The 22,069-nt window shown below is 39.3% G+C and overlaps 2 protein-coding genes and 2 pseudogenes across 2 annotated transcripts; all 4 read left to right on the top strand.

Moving 5' to 3' along the window:
* Positions 1–2,125: 2,125 nt before the first annotated feature.
* LOC115747047 (isoflavone 3'-hydroxylase-like) lies at positions 2,126–6,552 on the top strand. Its single transcript, XM_030683081.1, has 2 exons — positions 2,126–3,094; positions 5,944–6,552. Exons 1-2 carry the CDS (start codon positions 2,126–2,128, stop codon positions 6,550–6,552), a joined length of 1,578 nt encoding a protein of 525 aa, XP_030538941.1.
* Positions 6,553–7,584: 1,032 nt separating this feature from the next.
* On the top strand, positions 7,585–14,369 carry LOC115747049 (cytochrome P450 81D11-like). The gene is given in 4 exon segments (XM_030683082.2): positions 7,585–7,647; positions 11,149–11,163; positions 13,783–13,948; positions 13,951–14,369. Coding segments are annotated over 4 exon segments (663 nt in total).
* A 2,069-nt stretch (positions 14,370–16,438) lies between these two features.
* Positions 16,439–17,578, top strand: LOC115747050 (annotated as a pseudogene).
* A 1,993-nt stretch (positions 17,579–19,571) lies between these two features.
* On the top strand, positions 19,572–21,761 carry LOC115747051 (annotated as a pseudogene).
* The last annotated feature ends 308 nt before the right edge of the window (positions 21,762–22,069 follow it).

Raw genomic sequence — 22,069 nt, 5'->3', positions numbered from 1 at the left:
TGCCGTATTTTCAGAGCCAAAACCACTAACGGCGTCTTTGACTTCCTTAGTCTCGCCCCTATATGACCTGTGTATTTTTTTTTGTTTTTGTTTTTGAATATGAGAGAAACGGTGCTCGAACTTTGGTTTAATGTGTAATATCGTCATTGACCTTTTAATTTGTTCAATGTGATTTTTGAACTTTGGTTCAATGTGCAATATCTTGCTCAATGTGGTTCCTAAAATTCGATCCAATATTCAATATAGTCTATGAACTTTTAAACATTTTCATATAGTCCATGGACTACATTGAACATTTATTAATTGATTTTATACCACATTGAATATATTAAAAGTCTAGAGATATCATTGCAAATTAGACCAAAGTTCAGAGTCTAGGGACTACATTGAACATTTATTAATAGATCGGGGACCACATTGAATAAATCAAAAGTCTAGAGATGACACTGCACATTAGTCAAAGTTCATGGATCACATTGCATAAAGTAAAAGTTCAGGAATGACATTGCATATCGGACCGAAATTCAGCAACCGTTTGTGCATTCTACTTGTTTATAGAATGTGCAACAAACAAAATTATATGTTCTTGGCAAAGCTATGGCGTTTTTCTATTCAACATAAATGTGATCTTCATTAGAGAATCTGATTTTTTCCCAGGTTTGTTGCAAACCTACAGCGACACAGTGCTCAGCCGTCTATGTGTGGGTGTCTGTGTGAGGGGTGTATGAATTGAGGCTAGGGTTGTGAAGTCTCGCCGCATGGCTGCAACCATCGATACGGCAACCGCTCTCTACTTTTGTGTGGTGTAGGCGGCAACGGCCAACGAAACGAGCCCTCACTCTACCTAGAACCATTGTCGCCCATTCCGTGGTCCGGCGAAGTAAGTCCTGAACTTTTCCCAAAGCTAAGTTAGCCCATTCTGTCCAATAGAGGCAGTGGGTAGCGACGGGGGAGTGATCGGAAGGTTAAAGACGATGAATAGAAAGAGGATTCTCCACGCGGAAAAGAATGAAAGAAAAGAAAAGACAAATTCAAAGGAACAAGGTGTTGTTTTGTCCTTGTCTGATTATCGGCTGTGACACGTAGAACTCCTGACGATAACACTGCCATGTTGGAAATTTCAGTCAAGACTCGGTTGAGAAGACTTGATTGCCTTTTCACCCTAAGGCTCAATTAAAGATTTCAGACATTTAAATCCGTAGGTTAAACCTAGAATTGAATGTGCAACTTCCGGCTGCTAAACTAATGAGAAATTTTGGGTAAAAACTTGTTTGAGAAATACTCAAATCACGTGGTTGATTTGCCCGAATCTTTACTGGTGAGGAATTTACCTATTGTCAACTTTGTGTCCTCTTCATGGTGATGATTAGTTTACCGCTTTTTTCTCTCAATAATCGCATTAACTTTTTGAGAATTGATCATGTAATATTTATGCTAGCAAAATCATTTTTCTCATCGTCATACGTAATCATTATTTTTTTTCAGTCACCGGCAAAACATGGTTATTACAAAAAAAAAAAAAAAAAAAGCCGAAGTCGTTGTAATTGTAAACTATATAAGACTTACCGCAAGAGTTGGAGTCAGTCAACTCCTCTTGGCGAGAAGAATCAGAATGAGAGTATTATTTGAGGAGAATTTAACTCGGATATGGACATGTCCTTAAAAGATTTAGCGAAAAGCAGGAAGCTAGGCTTTCGTAAGACCTTTAACATGGTTGGAAATGAGGGGTTTGAGAGTTGGTCTCGGACCGACATAAAATAAGGTTATAGGTTCGCAGCCCGCTCCATTTGCGGAGAGGCTAGATCAACCCTAAGTTGCAGTAATCTCTGGATACTTCTTAACTACAAAACTCAGAAGGAGTTATCTTCGGGTGGCAAGTTAAAGAACATTATGCTAACAAAGCTCTAATTTTTTTTCTGTGGTCATACCATGCGTAATCGTAGTTTTTTTTTTTTTTAAGTCACCGGCAAAACATGGTTATTACAAAAAAAAAAACCTAAGTCGTCGTAATTGTAAACTATAGAAGACTTTCCGCACGAGTTGGAAGAAGTCAACTCCTCCTGGCGACAAGCATCAGAATGAGAGTATTATTTAAGGAGAACGTAACCTTCTCTGTATAAGAAGCATGGACTCCATAGCCTTCGCCAATACCAAGTTCGTCCCAACCATGGAGGCTTCATCACTTTACGATTTCCTTCCTCTAACTTTCCTCCTCCTCCTCCTCCTCCTCCTCCTCACTCTGCAACTCTTCTCTTCATGGTTAAACCAACCCAAGAACCTCCCGCCATCCCCGCCTTCCGTCCCCATCCTTGGCCACCTCCACCTCCTGAAACACCCCCTTCACCGTACACTCCACTCCCTCTCCCAGTCATACGGCCCCGTCTTCTCTCTCCGCTTCGGCTCCCGCCGAGTGGTTGTCATCTCGTCGGCAGAGGCCGCGGAAGAATGCTGGTCTAAGAACGACATCGTGCTTGCCAACCGGCCCTCGACCATCGCTGGCAAGCACATTGGGTACGACAGCACGCTCGTTGTCTTTGCCTCATACGGCGACCACTGGCGCAATCTCCGCCGCGTTTTCACCCTCGAGATCTTTTCCTCCACCCGTCTCAACTCCTTCTTGCCCGTTCGAAGGGACGAAATCAAGCGGCTCCTGCTTAATCTGAACAAAAGGGCCTCATCATCTGGCGACGACTTCGCTAAGGTGGAGCTAAAATCGATGTTCTCGGATATGATATACAATGTCATTGTGAGGATGTTGACTGGGAAGAGGTACTATGGGGAGGATGTGACGAATGCCGAGGAGGCGATGGTGTTCCGTGAGATCATGTCTGAATTGGTGGAGTATGCTGTCAATGTGTATCCAGGGGATTTCTTGAGTATCTTGAGGTTGGTGTTTAGGAGCTATGAGAAGAAAGTGGCTAGGATGGGCAAGAGATCGGACGAGCTGTTACAAAATTTCATTGAACAGCACAGAGGTAGTCTCAAGATAGGAGGTGGCGGAGGGAGGGGGGACACCGTGCTGGATCATTTGCTCTCGTTGCAGGAGACGGAGCCCGAGTTTTACACTGATGAGATCATCAAAGGCCTTATAATGGTACGTAGAAATTCGACGAATCTTGGCATCTCATCCTCACCATTGAATACCGCGTACCTATAAGGCGCATCATCCATTGTATTTGTCTTACAAACGATAAATGATTGTGATCTAATGATTGGTAAATCTTGGGAAAAGTTTGTCCAATTTTTTTTTCCAACAATTGTACGGTGGTCAAGTCAATCCGAAACTTTTTAATTGGACTATTTAATTTTAAAATTTTTAACGATTTTCTAATGTAGACTTTTCAGCCAATTTTAGTTGGAAATCGTTGACATGGACAATTTTTGTATTATTTCTATAATTTTTTAAATTTTCTTCCTTTCTTTCTTTCTTTCCTTTTTTTTTCCTTATTTCTCTTTTTCGATAGTCGAGGCTTCGACAATGGCAGGTGAATATAGCCAGCCACAAGTAAGAGCGTCACGACCCTCAATGGATTTGGGTGAGCGCCCGGGAGCCCTTGTTGTGGCTGGTGAGGGCGTCTTAGCCCTCGCTTGTGGCCAGTAGCCTCTACCATTCATGGCTGAGGCCAGCCACAAGTAAGGGCATCACAGCCCTCAATGGATTTGGGTGAACGCCCGGGAGCCCTTATTGTGGCTGGTGAGGGCGTCTTGGCCCTCGCTTGTGGCCGATGGCCTCTACCATTCATGGTCGAGGCCCTAGCAACGGTGAAGGGGAAGAATAAAAAAAGAAAAAGAAAAAGGAAGGAAAAGAAACCAAAAAATACATATATATTTTAAAAAAAAATTACAACAATCATCCACATTAGTGTTGGCCATGTCATGTGGAACGACCGCCGTCCACCTTAGCGATTTTCGACCAATATTGATTAGGATGATTATATTAGTAAATCTTTAAAAGGCTTATGATTAAATTGATCAATTAATATATTTAGGATTGAATTTGCTTACAAATCTTGCAATTGAAATTGGAATTGAATATATGAGCTTTTACTTGAAAAAGGGTAATGATATTTTACACGATCAACTTACTCAAATGCTGTCTATATTTCCTAGCACACATTATCACTCAGCAGCTCACACAGTATTTAGCCATCACAAGTTTTCATGATATAATCTTGCAATATTTCAAACCTTGCCACAAGATTCATTGTCTTCAAAATCCTCGCTATTTCTCTAGAATGTAATTCATGAGTGTGTTGCGCATTTGATTGTTACTACCAAAAAAGCTCTCATGTGCAGAAATCAAAACTTTCATGCTACATATATGATATTTGGATTCAAAACTCGAAAATCCCTCTTGGGAAACATACTCAAACTAGGAAATCACTCAAACGAAAGAACTTGCTTGGATAGAGTTTCCTATACAGGTTCAAACTTGAGACATATTGTCAACACAAATGATGATTATATCTTTTTATATATTGTTAATATGATCACATTTACTTGACCATTTTAAAATAGGAAAACCACACCTTTCTTCATTACCATATCTTGACGAAAAAGACTTAGAAATTGTATGAACAATTATTCACCGGTTTGTGGTCAAGTGGGGCCAAATCGAGTAGACTTGACCCGACCTGTACATTTCCGAGTCGAAGTCGAGTTGATCCGGTTTTTTCGCAAGTTTACAAACCACACCCAATCCGTTTTTTTTTTAAAGGTGGGCACATAAGTCGGAGTTCACTTTTCCATAAACAGAGAAAATTATAACAAAAAACCCGAAATTGAGTAGCTTTAAACTTAGAAAAAGAGTTTCACATTAAAAAGGTTTACTTATCGTTGAAGTTAAACAGTTTAATTAGGCTACTCCATTCAATATGCTGTATTTTCACCAGCATATAATTCTAAGATTCACTAAAATACATTAAAATTGGTAAAGCAAAAACAGCCCCGACCTTCCTCCCTCCTTCTGTCCCTCCCTTGTATTCAAGTGTTTGATTTTGCAACACATTAGTTTGACAATTCAGTATCTAGAATGCTAAATCTGTTGTCTCCTAGATAGTTTTTCCTAACATTGGACACCTTAGAAAATAGCGAGCACATTCATCATGAGTGACTGTTTTCTTGAGATGAATATTGCAAGTTCATCCCTACATTAAACGTCTGTTTGAAAAGAGGGCAATTCGTGTTGTGATCAATTAAGTCGTTCTTTACTTAATCATCACCGAAGAGATATCGATGGATGAATGTTTCAGGCTTTGTGGAAATGTAGATTTCCCTGCTCTCAAATTCGAAAAAGGAGCACAGAGTGTGCACAAAAACAAACACATAATATTGTCTAGATGTATCCATAGATCCAAATATTTGCAATCTCAAATAGTTCAAGTGGAAAACAAGTTTTACTAAGATTTCATAGATTTCTTATGTTACCATTCATCTTTTCCATTAAGTTCAGAATATGATTATGGTTCATCTTAAGTAATTGATGGGGTTAAATGAATTTTTCCAAGGAAAAGATTGAGATTGAAATCATGGATATATTTATTTTCTGTTAGCTTAAGAAGAGCAATATCAAAGCTCTATCAATCTATTACCTCACTCAAAAAGAAAGTTTGGCATATCTATGAAATTAGGGGAAAATAATTACGAGTTGATGAGTCAAATTAAATTTTCTTAAGTTCCTCGTATACAAAAACTCATCGTGCAGGAAACTGGATTTCTTTCTTGAAGTAAACAAAAGTTCTGGCCTGTTACTCCCACATTTATGCTAATATACATATTGTCAATATTTGTTAATTTGGAATTCCTTTTGTAATAGTTGATCCAATAAATTATGGATTGCAGTAAGATTTCTCTGGTATTAATGCTTAGATTATCACTCTCTAATCAACTCTTCCCTTTTCACAATTTAATGATAATGTGTTTTCCGCCTATGTTCTCCTATAGGTCAACTTTGTAGCAGGCACCGACACTACTACTTCGACAATGGAAAGGGCAATGTCTCTTTTACTAAGTCATCCGCATTGTTTAAAAAGAGCTGCCGAGGAGTTGGATACTGTAATTGGTCAAGAACGCTTGATAGAGGAGGCAGACATTCCAAAACTTCCTTTTCTCCAAAACATTGTAACGGAAACTCTCCGTTTGAAACCACCGGCGCCACTTCTGGTTCCACACATGTCATCAAAGGATTGCATCATAGGCGGTTATAATGTGCCCCGTCAAACCGTAGTATTCTTCAATGTATGGAGCATCCAAAGGGACCCGCAGGTGTGGGAGGATCCGAAAAGTTTCAAACCCGAAAGATTTGACAATGGAGAGAACGGTCAATGCAAGCTAGTGTCATTCGGGCTTGGGAGGCGAGCCTGTCCCGGAGCAAACATGGCCCTACGAGTGCTAAATGTAGCTTTGGGATCGTTGATCCAGTGTTTTGAATGGAAAAGAATAAGCGAGGAATCGGCGGATGGGACCGAAGGAAAAGGAATGACTATGCCTAGGGCCGTGCCATTGGAAGCCATGTGCAAAGCCCGTGAAATCATGGCAAGGATTACCAAGTGAGTGGGAGCCAGCATGTTGATAACGTCAAAAGTTCGTAACTTGGATTGTGGCGTACCGACTTGGATGATAATAGCTAAAGTGGATGATAATAGTTAAAGTTTTAAGGAAAATTTCAAATAAAAGCATGAAGTGTTCTCATTTTCATAAATAAAAGTTTGGAATGGACCTTATTTCAAATAAGGAGCTCAAGTGCCATCTTTGTTTAAAAATGACCGAATCAATGGCATTTTCATTATTATTTTTCTTTTTTTCTTTGTTTTTTTTTCCTTGAATTTCGCCGGGCTGAACGGCCTCACCTACCCAGGCGCGGCAGGGGAAACAACCATTGCAGGCCGTGGCGAGGAGAGCCCTCACCTAGATCTGGGCCGTCGAGAAACTCTGAATCTTCGTCGATTTCTCCATCTCCGGCCTCCAGGGAGCTTCTCGATCGAGCATGGCCTGATTTTGGCCCCCCAACTCTTTGCTCCCCTCTGGTAATTCCTTGTTGACTATTGCAACACCCATCATTACGCCTGAGTTTGAATTCGAGGCGCGGTCGATCGAATTCGTGTCTGGCGGTGGGGGATCTAGAGTATGCGTGCGTAAGGGGCTGCGTCTTCCCGCGTTCTCTAAGCTGCTTTCATTTCGTAGGTCTGTTTCTACCGCTCGGCGTGTCTGTCCCTACGACGTAGGTTTATTTCTGGGGCAGGCGAGGTCGCTTCGCCTGGGGCCGTCGAGGTGAGGCCACCCTTGCCAGATCTGAGCGAGAGCTCACCTTGCTACAACCAGTGTGGGTCGCCTCACTGCGGCAGGGCGAGACCGTCCCTCGAGTCCAACAAGGGAGGCCTTGCCTTGTCGGCCCCTAGCGAGGCCGCCCACTTGTCGCTGATGCTCTGGGCGGCCCGCAAAATCAAGGAAAAAAATCAAAGAAAAAAAAGAGAAGAAAATAAAAATGGAGGTGGTAAAGAGAGCAGCGACTTAGACCAAAAAAAGAGAGAGAGAGAGAGAGAGAGAGAGAGAGAGAGAGAGAGAGAGAGAGACAGTAGCGGCATTATGGTGGATCATTTGCTTTCGCTGCAAGAGTCGCGGCCCGAATATTACACTGATAAGACCATCATATTGGAAAAATATTAAATAACATGAAAAATAAGAATTATTAAAAGCCTATTTAGACAAGCCGAAAAAGTAACATCCTTTAAGATAATTCTACCTTTTGGAGTACGAAACTTAGTGCGTAAGGCTCTAGCGGCTATTCTTTCAAGATACAACAAATTTTCCTATATATTTCACACAAAATAAATAGAGAAAACATGAAAGACGTTATAGTAAAAGCCAGCTAATAAAGAGAAAGAAATAAAGGAGGATCTCTTATTTTGGTATGTGCTTATTGTAATAGAAAATTCTCTTTATAGGTAAATAAGAAAGAGAGTTAATAAAGAAATAAATCAAACCAACGATACAGAGCCGTTTTAAATTGATTGCGGTAATAATTACCATTAAAGCCGTTACAAACAATTATTTGATAATAAAAAAAACTGTCGAAATATCCAACAATACTCCACATATTTCAAAAGGCTTTTGAAAAAGATAATGCTGTGTTAAACTCAATGAATGTAATGCATCAAAACTGGTGCTTGTTAGGCAATGAACCGGACTTAGGAGTTGCAATTATTTTTTAATATTAATTTCAAATTTTAATTGATTAATTATATCCAATGGTTGCAACTCTTCAAACTTGATAGTTTTGGACATGAGGAGTTGCGTTCGCTCGAGTTAGTAGGTTTTTATACAAAAAGTTGCAATCTTTCAAACATAATTGTTTCCGGACAACAAAAAGATGTGACCAAATAAACTGTTTTCGGATACGAAGAGTTATATGAGAATTAACTATTTTTCAAACGTGAAAAGGTGTGTGTGTGTGTGTTTTTTTTTTTCTCATTATATGTTTTAATATTCTGCTCATTGTTCATAATTTCAACTTCCAATTTTCGTTCTTTCCAATCAAGAGAGATACAACCTTCTTTTCTTATTGTTTCCTAGAGGGTTCTTGGATAAAATGTTGAAATTACTATATAATATTCTAGCTTGAGACTCTATTGTATCCTAGAGGATCTTTGTCGGTGACCATTAGCAACGTTGTGGGACAGCTAATTCTTTAAAGAAAGTGTTGTCATACCTTAGAGTTTGATTCTATTGTCATCCCATTCGCTAAATACACCCCCACAATTTTCTTGGTCAACGCAGTTTTGCGCTAATAAGCTATGCATATGCCTAGTTTATTCTTAAGTATTCTAGAGATTTTAGCCAAAAATTTTCATATGAGCGGCCCCCATTTCGCACTTATATAGGTGATTCTATCAAGTGTATTCTGTAGTTAAATACACCACCAATAATGACTATAGAATTCATTAAGAGCTTAATCGGGCCTCTTTTTCATTGCAATCTTGCACTATTCTCACATTAGGAGGGACGCCAATTTTAATAGGACATTATCAAATGAACAAGCGACTTGTTATTACCCATATGGACCTAATTCATGGGATCTTCGATCACATGTGTTGGGTTACCATCACTGTTGATTTTCTTCAATTGGCTTATGTCCCATTCCCCTCGATGATAGTTAGAGGATTGTCCGAAATCACTTCTGACTTTAGTAATTGATGCATATAATTCCATCTTTAAGTAGCTACTTTATCACATTATGCCTTAATTGTATGTGTCTCTTTTAATCTTGAGAGTTTCATTCTTTGTAATGGCTATTGCCTCTTAGTAATAGCAACATCTACACACAAAAGGTATCGGTTTCATTCCCAAAGGAACATCTGCTAAGATGTTTCTCTACTTACTTAGCCTCATTTTAAAAAATGTGAGTTTGAGAAAAATTGTCCCTTTTCCAAGAACTTAACAGTTCTCAAATCACTAAGATAAATATTTTTTTTCTCCTTCTACTAGAATGTAGGAGGATCATCATTATTTTTTTGTACATGCCTGTCTAGTTGCACCCGAGTCTACCACCCATTCTTTCACACTGGCCATAATATTGGCTTGGGAAATGACCACAATAATTGCATCATCAAAATCATTTGCTTCGACCAAATTGACTATTGGTTTAGCAGGGTTGTCATTTCCCTCACAATTTTCTCCAAGTTACGACACCTTTACAAAGGGTGAACGCATGTCATATAGTGGACTTTATCTCATCTGAATCTAAAATTCAGTTGGGATCACGGTATCCTTCAAATGCAGCGGGAAATCCACCTTATAAAATGTCATATTTTATGGTTTCTCAAATAACATGAAAATTCAATCCAATAACATCTTATGTAGTGTGTTTCTACGTGACAAATTGGCGTGTTCAAACTATCACCATACAAATATTCAGCAAAGGAGCAAACATAAATTCCACCTGACTTCCTCCTACTTGAATATATTTGCTGATATCATAAAAGTAATATCCAAATGAGACGAAATCCTCATTATTCGAACAAAAATGTGTAAGGACAGTAAACATAGACACCTATCAACGAAATTCAAGCCATGGACATTGAAATAAAAAAGGAAAATCCAAATAGCAACTCGATCAGCCCACTTAAAATCCAACTCCGTCTCTGTAAAAGAAAAAAAACTTGCCTCACAAATCTTGAGTCACAACACTTTTTGCACAAGCGCAAATCAATAAGAGTCCACACACGATTGTCAACCCATTCATTCACGCAGACACACGGCACGTCTCTTCTAGCTTCAGGGATCAACTATATGCAATCTATGACTGTGATACTCATTGTCAATCATGAAAAGGAATTTGAACAACAAGTTTCCTATCAATGCAAGTCACGATGCTAGCTGAGATGACTCAGTGTCAAAACGCAAACACTTGACATGCCGGCCAATCAAAATCACATTCAGATCAATAGCGTTAATTAGTTCTTCTTAGAATACCCATTTATACCCCTATCTATCTTTCCGTAGAAACATGAATTTCAAGATATATTTTCTGCACTATTAATCGAAGTAGATGATCAAACTGAAATCAACATTACGCACATGGATCAAATGAAATAAGACGACTACTCCTGCATTTAGTTTGGCTCGGTTCTGTCATTTTAATTCAATTGGGATGCAAAACAAAGTAATCCGGCAGTAACCATATAATTCAACACAGGTAGCGAGCCAAACTATGTAACGTAAAGCAGGATAGTAAACTTGTGACAAAAATATGCGTGAAATCAACTATAAGCAGTGAACGACATGAACTTACAAAACTTGTCAGACACGTGACATGGCAAGAGCGAGAGATAAAGATTCTACGGAAATGGAAACACAGTGGGTTTCAGAGGAATTTTCTGTGTGTCAACCTATTGCCAAATCAGACTTATTTCGCAGCCACATGAGGGCATCCACTACATGCATTCTACAAATTGAACAATGGAATGCACATAAGACTTACTGGCGAACTAGATAACCTTACGCAGAGAACAGCCACATATTCCATTTATTTCCTCATCCATCGCCTTCGACCACCACGTAATCCACAACATCGCTCACCTTACAAGAACACCAAAAACTCTTTTGTGGTTGAGAATTGATGTCGGTAGTACCCCTCGACGAACTGTCCACAAATATGTGATACTTGTCTTTCGCCATTTTCAACAACGGTGGTAGCGGCAACAATATCAGGTTGAGAATCCATAAGGCAATTATCCTTAATATTGTTGAAAAAATATTAAATAACATGAAAAATAAGGATCATTAAAAATCTATTTAGAAAAGACGAGAAAGTAAAGAATAATTATCTGAGGGGTTCAAACATTGTCCTTAAGGATAGTTCCGCTCTTAGAGTATGGAACTCGATGCGGAAGGCTCTAACGGCTATCTTCCCAGGATACAACAAATCTTCTTCTATATTCTGCACAGAATAAATAAATGGAACAGAAACAACAACGTAAAACTCAGGAAAGAAAAAATAGAGGATCTCTCGTTTTGGTATCTTTTTATCTTTTTACACTCGAAAGGGCAATGTCACATTCGATCAATCATCCACATACTCTTAAAAGAGCTGTTCAAGAGTTGGATAGCGTAATTGTCCAATAACGCTTGATAGTTGAAGCGGGCATGGCGAAACTTCTTTACCTCGAAACTGTACGTTTGAAACCAGCAAGTCCACTTCTGCTTCGCCATATGTCCTCAGAGGCCTGAGTCACAGTCGGTTATAGTATACCTCGTCCGACCAAAGTATTCATCAATGCTTGGGCCATTCACAGGGATCAGAAGTTGTGGAACGACCAGACAAGTTTGAAAGGCTCGAAAATGGAGATATTTGACAAGACCTATTTTTTCCATTTGGGCATGTGCAGCGAAGCTGTTTGTTATAAAATGAAAGCAGTAACGACCAAAATGAATGGAAGGAAGTAAATTAATTGGACACCAGACTTATGTTGCTTGGTACATCCATTGGAGGAGTAGTATAGCATTCCACTATAGATCAAACGATGCAATGAAGATTATAACCACATTTGCATAATTCAAACAATCTTAGTGTTTCCTAACCTTAGACTACACCTAATAATATACATAGTTTTTGGCTCTCACAATACCTAGTGAAATAATCTCATAATCTCATAAAAGAATTAGACAAATTTTACTCATAAGAATTTATTTGGCTAAATCACTCGGATGTATTACAATAAACAAACTCACATCAAGAAGAACCATATAAGCCACACACTCTTCTTCGGCGCACCAAGGCACACCTCAACCATGATGGCTATCCTCTATTTATAACTAGGGAAATGCTTCTTTGACAGTTCAATCGGAGACAATATATTCTCAGCCGTAGATCCACATACCATTACCGCGTATTTTGCAGAAAGCATTCATTGATTGGAATATCCCATGATAAAAAATAACTGACAATACCGTCAGATTGTTAGGCTAGTAGTTTCCTTATAATTAAGAGACGCCTCCCATTGTTGTCCCCGTCGTGCCTTCATGGTGAAAGAAGCCCATCACCAACTTTCTTTCGTTGGATAATTGGCCAATCAATGAACTGGCTGGAAAGAAGAGCAACCAAGCACGAAGACAATTCTTCCGTTAAAAATTGTGAATTCTTTATGATATTAATTTATGTTAAGCTATCCTAATTAACAAAAAGTACCAATAAGTTTCAAACTTATTTCAAAAATTCCTTTTTACAAAACAGCTAGAGCAAATTAGTAAGTAGAAGAAAAGAAAGGAAATCTGTACAGCATTGAACAAAAGTTAAAATAACATGATTGATTAAAACACCATTTTTTGATTGATATGGACGGTCTTGTATTTTCATGACAATGAGGGGTTTTTGCATTTCAATAAACATCTTTCATCGTTTCCATTTGTGATGTTGATTAATTAGTTCTCTTGAGGTTATTTCGAAAGATTTGAAATGTTACAACCATTTAGACTGTGAAATAGTGTCAACCTCTTTATCAAGTATGTTTATTTAAAATGTCTCTCTAAAGTTCAATACGAAATAACTCCTTGTAATATACAATCCTTTAGTTCAACCTTTTATTAGGGGAATTCTTTGGTTGAAATTGTGAACTCATTATGAATATAACCTATGTTTAATATATCTTAATGGACAACAATTACCAATGAGGTTGAAACTCATTATAAAAAACTTTTATAGGTAGCAGCTTGAACACATTACTAAGTGGAAGAAAGGAAATGAAATGTGTATAAAAATGAACTAAAAATAACATTAGGTGGTGGAATAAAACATCATTTGTTCGATTAACACAGACAGTCTTGTATTTCTACGAAAATGTGTGGTTTCTGTATTTTGAATAAATAGTAACTTTCACCATTTCCATTACCGACTTTAGTTAATTGATTCTCTTGAGGTTAACTTTTGACAACTCAAAAAGTTAGGAGTGTGACAACCATTTAGATTGTGAAAATAGTGCAAGCCTTTATTTATTTAGAAAAAAATTGTTTATGAGTCAATAAATAAAACAAATTTCTTAGGTTTCTTAGAGACAATGATCTCATTGAACAAGAAATTTCCTTCTTGAAGTACACAAAAATTCCAGCAAATTACTCACATATTTAAGCGGGTATGCATATTAGATTGTAATACCTGTTAACATCATATCCTTTAAAAGTACTTGATCTATTAGCTAATGGATTGGATAAACATTCCCAAGTATTAGTGCCAAATCTTCCATTTTGACAATTAAGTGATAATGTTCTTTGTTATATGTTATTCTGTAGGACATGCTTATAGCAGGCACGGAGACTTCAACTTTGACAATGAAATGGGCAATGACTTATTTACTCCGTCATCCACATGCTCTGAAGAGAGCCGCTGAGGAGTTGGATAGTGTAATCGGGCAAGAACGCTTGATAGATGAGACAGACATTGCAAAACTTCCTTATCTCGAAACATTATATTAGAAACTCTACGTTTGAAACCACCGGTAGCATTACTGGTTCCACACATGTCATCAGAGGATTGCACCATCGGCGGTTATAATGTACCTCGTCAAACCATATTATTTATCAATGCATGGACCATCCATAGGGACCCGAAATTGTGGGATGACCCGAGAAGTTTTAAACCCGAAAGATTTGAAAATGGAGATGATAGACAATACAAGTTTTTGCCATTTGGGCTTGGGAAGCGAGCCTGTCCCGGAGCAAACATGGCCCAACAAATGATCATTTCAGCTTTGGGATCGTTGATCCAATGTTTTGAATGGAAAGGAATAAGTGAAGAAGGAATGAACATGCCTTTGGCGATGCCATTGGAAGACATGTGCAAACCTCGTGAAATCATGGCGAAGATTGCTGAGCACTGAGGGGGAGAGAAGATATAGCTACTAGTCCTTGTCTTGTGCGTTTGCAAACTTGTTCACCAAAAATAAATGTAGATGTCTTAAAGAAAAGTTTTGTTTATGGGATCCAAATTATACCCTTTTTGCTTTCGTCTAGAATGTGATCATTTACAGCCCAGGAAACTTGAATGTACCCACAACGTAGTAAGTACTCTGTATTTTGTTCTTTCAAGTTATTATGATTCAAATCGAAAATTTTTCAAGAAACTTTTGACACTAAACCATACTTCGTAAGGTGGAAGTATGTAAATTTCATATCAACATAAATGGTGAAAATCATAAAATAAGTTTGAATACATAAATGGGATAAGAAATCGCATTACCAAAACGCGGGGCTTAAGTCCCGCATGCGATCGTCATTCAATCTTGGCATAATGAACATGAGGTATGCAAACATCATAGTAGTACTAAATTGATCATTGTTTCGACGGAAATGGCACCAATTTGTGTGTGTGACTCTCAATTGAATGATTTACTAGGTTATGCATCTTTTATTAATTGATCACTTTGAGCGAGAGTCAGTTAACAAATATTTTGTACTTCAGACGAGTTTGGCTCCATACAAGGTGGAAATTGAGATTCGAATCTGCTGGTACGTACGAATGCCTTGCAAAATTCACGCTCGCAGGGTAGGCTTATCAGGGCAAACATTGCGAGTATGTTGGTAAAATGTAGTTTCAGTGGAGAATTTATCGGGTATGAATTATTTGATTTTTCTAATTGGAACTGTTAGCCAATGACTGATCGATGACTAAAGTTGTTTATGTGCCTGAGATTCCTTCGATTTCTTGCATCCTATGATCCGATCCCCTGCTAAATTGCTAATAAGAGTAGCTAAGATGGCTACATTAATCAACACGAGTAACTGCGTGAGGTGATTCTAGTAACTAGTTTTGGTTGACTGGGAGATATCACGTCTATTTTGAGCCACTTTGTATTCTTCGATAAGCAAAGTGGGTTCTAGAGAGCATATATTATTAGATGTACTAGATCCACGCGAGCTCAATATGTCACAACCTTTAGATCATGCAGTAACCACGTGGGATTCACTAATATCAGAGGCTAAGATGCATTTGACTCCTATGCACCGGGACTTCTAACAAATTTTCTCTTGAAAGAATTCCTTCGGCCATTCAAATTAGCGAATTGTTGCGTTCTATCTCTTCATATACAGCTTTGGTCAAGAAATAGACTTTTCAATATCTCTTACCATCTCCGCCACCAGCATTACTATGTAAATGAAAATAAAGGAATGACTCTGTAATCTTGCCCATAAGAGTGTCACGAGCTTTGAATTCCCCTACATTTTTCTGTATTCTGAAACTCATGTAATCTCTCAACTCTCAACTAAGTTGACAATTCAAGTTTTCCACATAAAAGAATCCTTTGAGTTAAGGGATGAAAAAGGTCACTCAATTGTAAATCTTTAACAACTCTATAAATGGCCTTTTTGTATAGCTACTTAACGATAGAAGGATGTTTTAAGTGCTAATATTTGTGTACGGCGCTCATTTTGGTGCCAATATTTTTGAAAAATGGTTATTTCATTGCCAGCTCCGATGAGCTTCGTCAAAAATCATACGTGGCATCTACGTGGCTTACCAGCAGATCCTGGTCAGCAATTAAAAAAAAGGCTAAAAATCAATTAAAAATTCCACATACTATTAAAATTTTTAAAAAAAAGATTAAAAAACTAAAAAATAAGCTTAAAAAAAGAAAAAAAAAAAAAAAAAAGAGAAGTTGTAGCGGCAAGGATGGGGAATGGCCAAGGGGAGTCGTTGAGCACCAGTGACGCTCGCTGAGGCCTCGCCAGGGTCGGCAAGGCCTCGACCACCTCCACCTCATAAACCCACCCCACACCCCACCACCCCCACACCACGCCACGCCACCCCACCCCCCCCCGCAAACAAGCAGTCCACTCCCTCTCCCAATCCTGTGGCTCTGTCTCCTCTCTCTGCTTTGGCATCGTGCTTGCCAATCGCCCCTCCAGTGTCGCCCGCAAGCAAATAGGGTACGGCTGCACAGTTGTCACCATGGCCCTGTATGGCGACCACTGGCAGAATCTCCGCCGCATTTGCACCCTCGAAATCTTTTTCTCCGCTCGTCTCAACTCCTTTTTGGCCATTCGAAGGGATGAAATTAAGCCACTCCTGCTTAATCTGAACAAAAGAACCTCATCATTTCGTGAGGATTTCACCAAGATGGAGCTTAAATCAAAGTTTTTGGAGATGACATTCAACATCATTGTAAGGATGTTGACTGGGACGAGGTATTACAGGGAAGACGTGACCAACGCTGAGGAGGCAAGGCCGTTTCGTGAGATGATGTCTGAAATGATCAAGTATGCTAACTTTTGCAATCGAAGTTGCTACCAAAATAACATATTAAATTGTAATACTTGTTAATTTTAAATTCTTTTATAATACTTGATCTATTATCTTGAGGATTACATTAAGAACTCTTGTATTAGTGCTCGGATTATCACTATAATCCACTCTTTCATTGTCACTATTCAATGATGATGTCTTTTTTTTTTTTTTTCCCTTGATTTTCTTCTATGAGGTCATGCTTATAGCATGCACCGACACTTTGGGTTTGGCAATCGAATGGGCAATGTCATATCTACTCAATCATCCTCTTTATCTTAAAATTGCTACGGAGAAGCTGTATAGTTAATTGGCCAAGAGCGCTTGATAGATGAGATAGACATTGCAAAACTTACTTACCTCGCAAACATTTTATCAGAGACTCTACGTCTGAAACCACCGGCACCGCTTCTACTGCCACACATGTCATCACAGGATTGCACGACAGGCGGTTACAATGTACCTCGTCATACCACTGTATTCATCAATGCATGGACCATTCATAGGGATGGGAAGTTGTGGGATGACCTGACAAGTTTTCAACCCCAAAGATTTGAAAACGAAGATAATCGACAGTACAAATACTTGCCATTTGGGCTTGGGAGGCGAGCCTGCCCGGGAGCAAACATGGCTCAACGAGCTACCCTTGTAGCTTTGGGGTCGTTGATCCAGTGCGTTGAATGCAAAAGAGTAAGTCAGGAATTGGTGGACATGAACGAAGGAGAAGGAATGAGTATGCCCAAAGTGTTCCCACTGGAAGCCGTCTGTAAACCTCGTAAAATCGTGGCGAGGATTGCTGAACATTGAGTGGCTCCCGTGATATTGCTCGAGTATTATGTGGATTGTACGTTTGCTGAACATAAAGTGCAAGAACGTTCATTGTGGCGTACAGACACGTAAGACAAGTTCGGTTCTCTGTTCGATCTAAATGATGCTCCGTTTGCTTCGTATAGAATGTGATCGTTTACCGCCACGGAAATGTCAATTTAGGCACAACATAGTAAGTATTCTACATTTTGTTGCAGCCAGTTATTATGATTTCAAAAGAAAATTCTGAAGAAACTTTTGAAACTAAAGGTGCGTTTTTTTAAGGGAAAACTATATGATAAAGCAAAAGCTAATTTGGGAAATTCAATTCCTACAAAAATGTTTATCGTTTTCAAGGTGAGGAATTTATTCTCCTAACTTTAATTATTCGTATTTTCTTTTGTTGTAAATGGTTTTTCGTTGACTGATACATTTTCAATAAACTAAACACGTGAAGGCTTCTCCGTTTTCAGGTTAAGGAATTCGTTTTACTAACTTTAGGTGTGCATATTTTCTTTCACCGTAATTGATTTTCTATCGATTGGCCATTTTCAGCGAGTCAAATGGGTGAAAGTTCAAAAAACTAATTCGATAGAAGTTTTTTTTTTTTTCACTCAAACAAACACACCCCAAGTCATGCTTCATAAGGATGGAAGTATGTACATCGATATCAATCTGACTTGTGAAAATCATGAAAATAAGGCTGACGGCGGAAATGGGATAAGAAATGGCCCCAATGCGTGTGGTTGACCCTCAATTAAATGATTTACCAGGTAATGTAATGTTTACGTGCTTTCCATGATCTTGGGCTATGGACAAGGTGGAACTTGAGATTGAGATATGTTGATACCCATGATTACTGTGCTTTTTTTGGATAAGGCAACCTGAAAACGAAGGGTAGGTTTGTTAGGACAAATATTGCAATCTTGTTCGTAAAACATAGTTTCAGTGGCTAATGTTCAATCGATAACAAAAGTTATTTATGATCCGACACATTGTTAAATAGCCAATAGGAGTATGTGATTCTTTGTTTTTTTTTTTTTTTTTTGGCAGTCGAAAAAAGAACTGCAGTACCGGAAAATCCGTGGCCCACGGCAGTAGAAAAGCCAATCTCGTAGCCGACTGGTTAGCCAAAAACCACCAATCAAATTGTGCCCCAACGTCTTGGGTCTCGTTTCCTCCGCAACCCCTTTGGAATTTGCTCTGTTTTGATGCCCCTTTGTTTGGCTTTTCGTGTGAGCATGTGAGATGGCTGACCGCTGGAAGTAGTTAAACTTCTAATTTCTGTAATAATATTCCATGAGCAGACCACATCATGTGTTAATCTGTAGGCAATGTTGCAAAATCACTTTCAAGGGGAATGTGTTAAATTGTTTCTGGGCCCCCATGACAAAACTCACGATTAGAGTCGATGGGGATCCCATACGTCTAGCCAAATTATGCTCCGAAGCAATGCTGTCGTGGTTGCATAGCCATAAGTAGTTTTAGATTTTCGAGATTGTTCGAGCCTCTCATGACTACCTCCTTCCATGGTCGAATCTTTGACCTGGGTTCCTATCGACAACAAGATCGTAAGTTAACTTCGCATAGCCTGACTAATAGAAATGATTCGATCTGCAAGGTTCCTTCTAACAAACGTGGTTGTTAGGATGAATGTGTGAGTTTGTATTAAAGAAAACTCATATCAGAAAATTGATATGGTGTGGAGCAATAAATATATCATAATTAGCCCATAACTCATTAGCTTAAGTTTTTGAGTAAAGATATACCTAACTAAAAATGTTGACGGGCCACGACAACACCATTCTCATCTTTGCCGCATATGGCGACCACTAGCACAATCTCCGCCGCCTTTGCACCCTCGAGATCTTCTCCTCCGCTTGTCTCGCCTCCTTTTTGCCCATTCGAAGGGATGAAATAGAGCGGCTCCCGCTTAATTTAGACAAGAACCTCATCATCTTGCGTCAACTTCGCAAAATCAATGTTGTCGGAGATGACATTGCATGTCCTTGTAAAGATGTTGGCTGGGAAGAGGTACAATCGGGGAGGTGTGACCAATGCTGAAGGGGCAACGTCGCCTCATGAGATGATGTCCGAACTTCTGAAATATGTTGACGGTGTGTATCCAGGGGATTTCTTGAGTACCTTGAGGTTGCTATTCAGAGGTTGTTGTTAGAATGTGTCTAGGTTGAGCGAGAGTAGAGACACTGTGCTAGATCATTTGCTTTCTTTGCAAGAGACGCAGCTGAGTATTACACAGATGAGATCATCAAAGGGCTACCAATGGTACGTAGGAATTCGACAAACCTTTGCATCTCATCCTTAGCATGGAATTCTGCATACTCGTAAGGCGTATCATCCATCGTTTCTTATAAAATGCATAATTGATCATTTCAATCTTATGTTAAATCATGCAACTGACATTGGTACCATAGATATGAGTTTCCATTTGGAAAAGATAACATACTTCCACAACCATAATATCTTCTTCCAAACATAGAATTTTACATGATTCGACCGGGGGGACTTGGTTCATAGGGAAGAACCGCAGATTTTGACTATAGATCAAATTAAGCAATGGAGATTACCACCATACTCGATCACTTAAATAGGGTCAAACCGGGTATGTCCCTTTCTAACATTTTTGCATCTTCAGAAATCCTAATATTGTTTTTTTTTTTTTTTCGAGAAGATAGAATGGTGGAGGTACTAACTACTAACCATAGTATGATATAGTCAACGACACCTCATATTCATGTATTTGATGGTGCAACATAGTAGTTTAGCATTTTATTATCTAGAATATTGAATTATTATCTCTTGAAATAAGTCTTTCATTTTGCTTAGGTAGAGATTATAGTTGTTCAACATTGAATGGCTCCCAAGAAAGTGGTTTCCTTCTTTAAGTATACAAAAATTATGGCCTATTATTCACACATTTAATCGGACATACATATTCAATTTTAATACTTATTAATTTTTAATTTCCTTTGTAATACGTGATTTGATAGCCTATGGATTGCAACAACATTTCTCTTGTATTAATGCTTATATTATCACTCCATAATCAACTATTCCATTTAATTGGCCACTCTTCTCATTTTGGAAGAGGAAGGTGAGAGGTTCAAATCCCCACCTTCGGGGAAGAGTGGGGTGGGAACACGAAAAGAGGTAGTAGATGTGTCAAATGGATGGATCGGGTCGGAATGGGTCGGTCGAATATGGTCCGATCCATGTTGACCCATTTAACCAATTTTGACCCATATTCATATAATGAAAATTTAATAATCCATACGCAACTTGACCCACACCCGACCCATACTTGACCCAGTCCATATTGACAACTCCCACCCTTCTCTGCTGGCACCCCCGCCCGTGCGCCATCGCCACTGCCACCACCCGCCCACCCGCCTCCCCCCAGCTGCCCGCTCGCCCGCATGCTTGCTGCTGCCCTGCCACTAGCCTGCCCCTGGTGCAGCCTGGCTGCCCGTTCGTACGCCGCTGCCAAACACGTACCTTTCTCGTGGTCTCAGAGAACAGGGCAAAAAAATATTGGGCTTTCCTCGGGTTTTGATGCTCCTTTCTTCAACGCTTGATAGATCTGTCCAGAAGAACGAGATGCTTCTGGAGATATCACAATCCAAAGATGAAATCACCATTTTCCAAGACGTAAGACCGCCAGCTTTGACCATTCGCCAGTACATCCAATGCATCTTCAAGTATTCGGGTTGCAGTCCATCCTGTTTCGTCGTCGTTCAAATTCACATGGATAGATTCGGCCAGAACATGGACGTTCGCTTGACTTCTCTAAATGTTCATCGCCTTCTGATAACAAGTTTCACCATAGCAGCGAAATTCGTCAATGTGCATAAGTACTTGCCTCGTGCATCAATTCCTTACGTGTGAGGGGAAGCTTTAGTTGTCTTGTAAGTGTGAATTCTCGTCGCCCACCTCTTAGCTCGCAATGAGAATCCTTCATTGCACGCTTTGCTGCTTTTTGAAGTGGTGGTATCATGTGCTCTCTGCAGGTTCTTTAACAATACGTACTACGCCAAGGTCGGGGGAGCTAGCACGTAGGAGCTCAACCAGATAGAGATGAAGTTCCTGTTCAGCATAGATTTCCAACATGGACACGTTATAGCGACACTGCTTGCTATTGGAGAACGAAGCGTTTGATAACTAATATCAACTTTGGCGGCATTGGGCGGCGGCGGTAACAGGCAGATGGTGGGCAGCGGCGGGAGGCTGTGGCGGGCTGCAGCGGTAGTGGGCGGGCAGAAGTGGTGGGTAGCAGGGGGCTTGAACTCGATGATTTGTTGGATGGAAACTAAGTAGTGCTTGTGGCGGTAGTCACAAGGGCAGTATTACTATTGATCAGAATATTAAAGGGCTTATGCTGGTACGTAGGTAACTAAAACTCCTTCTATATGATACTTATCAGTTAGTTTTTGTTAGGATTATGCGTAAACAAAACAAAGTAAGGACTAAAAG

The sequence above is a fragment of the Rhodamnia argentea genome, chromosome 1 (assembly GCF_020921035.1).
Source record: "Rhodamnia argentea isolate NSW1041297 chromosome 1, ASM2092103v1, whole genome shotgun sequence".
NCBI classification, from domain to species: domain Eukaryota; kingdom Viridiplantae; phylum Streptophyta; class Magnoliopsida; order Myrtales; family Myrtaceae; genus Rhodamnia; species Rhodamnia argentea.
The sequence above is the reverse complement of the archived record's forward strand: the minus strand, read 5'-3'. Positions and strand labels throughout refer to the sequence as shown.

Bases quoted from the DNA above. Each gene is read 5' to 3' on its own strand.
- LOC115747047 (XM_030683081.1), top strand. From the start codon at position 2,126: ATGGACTCCATAGCCTTCGCCAATACCAAGTTCGTCCCAACCATGGAG. The intron at 3,095-5,943 runs GTACGTAGAAAT...GTTCTCCTATAG, and splicing joins TCATCAAAGGCCTTATAATG to GTCAACTTTGTAGCAGGCAC.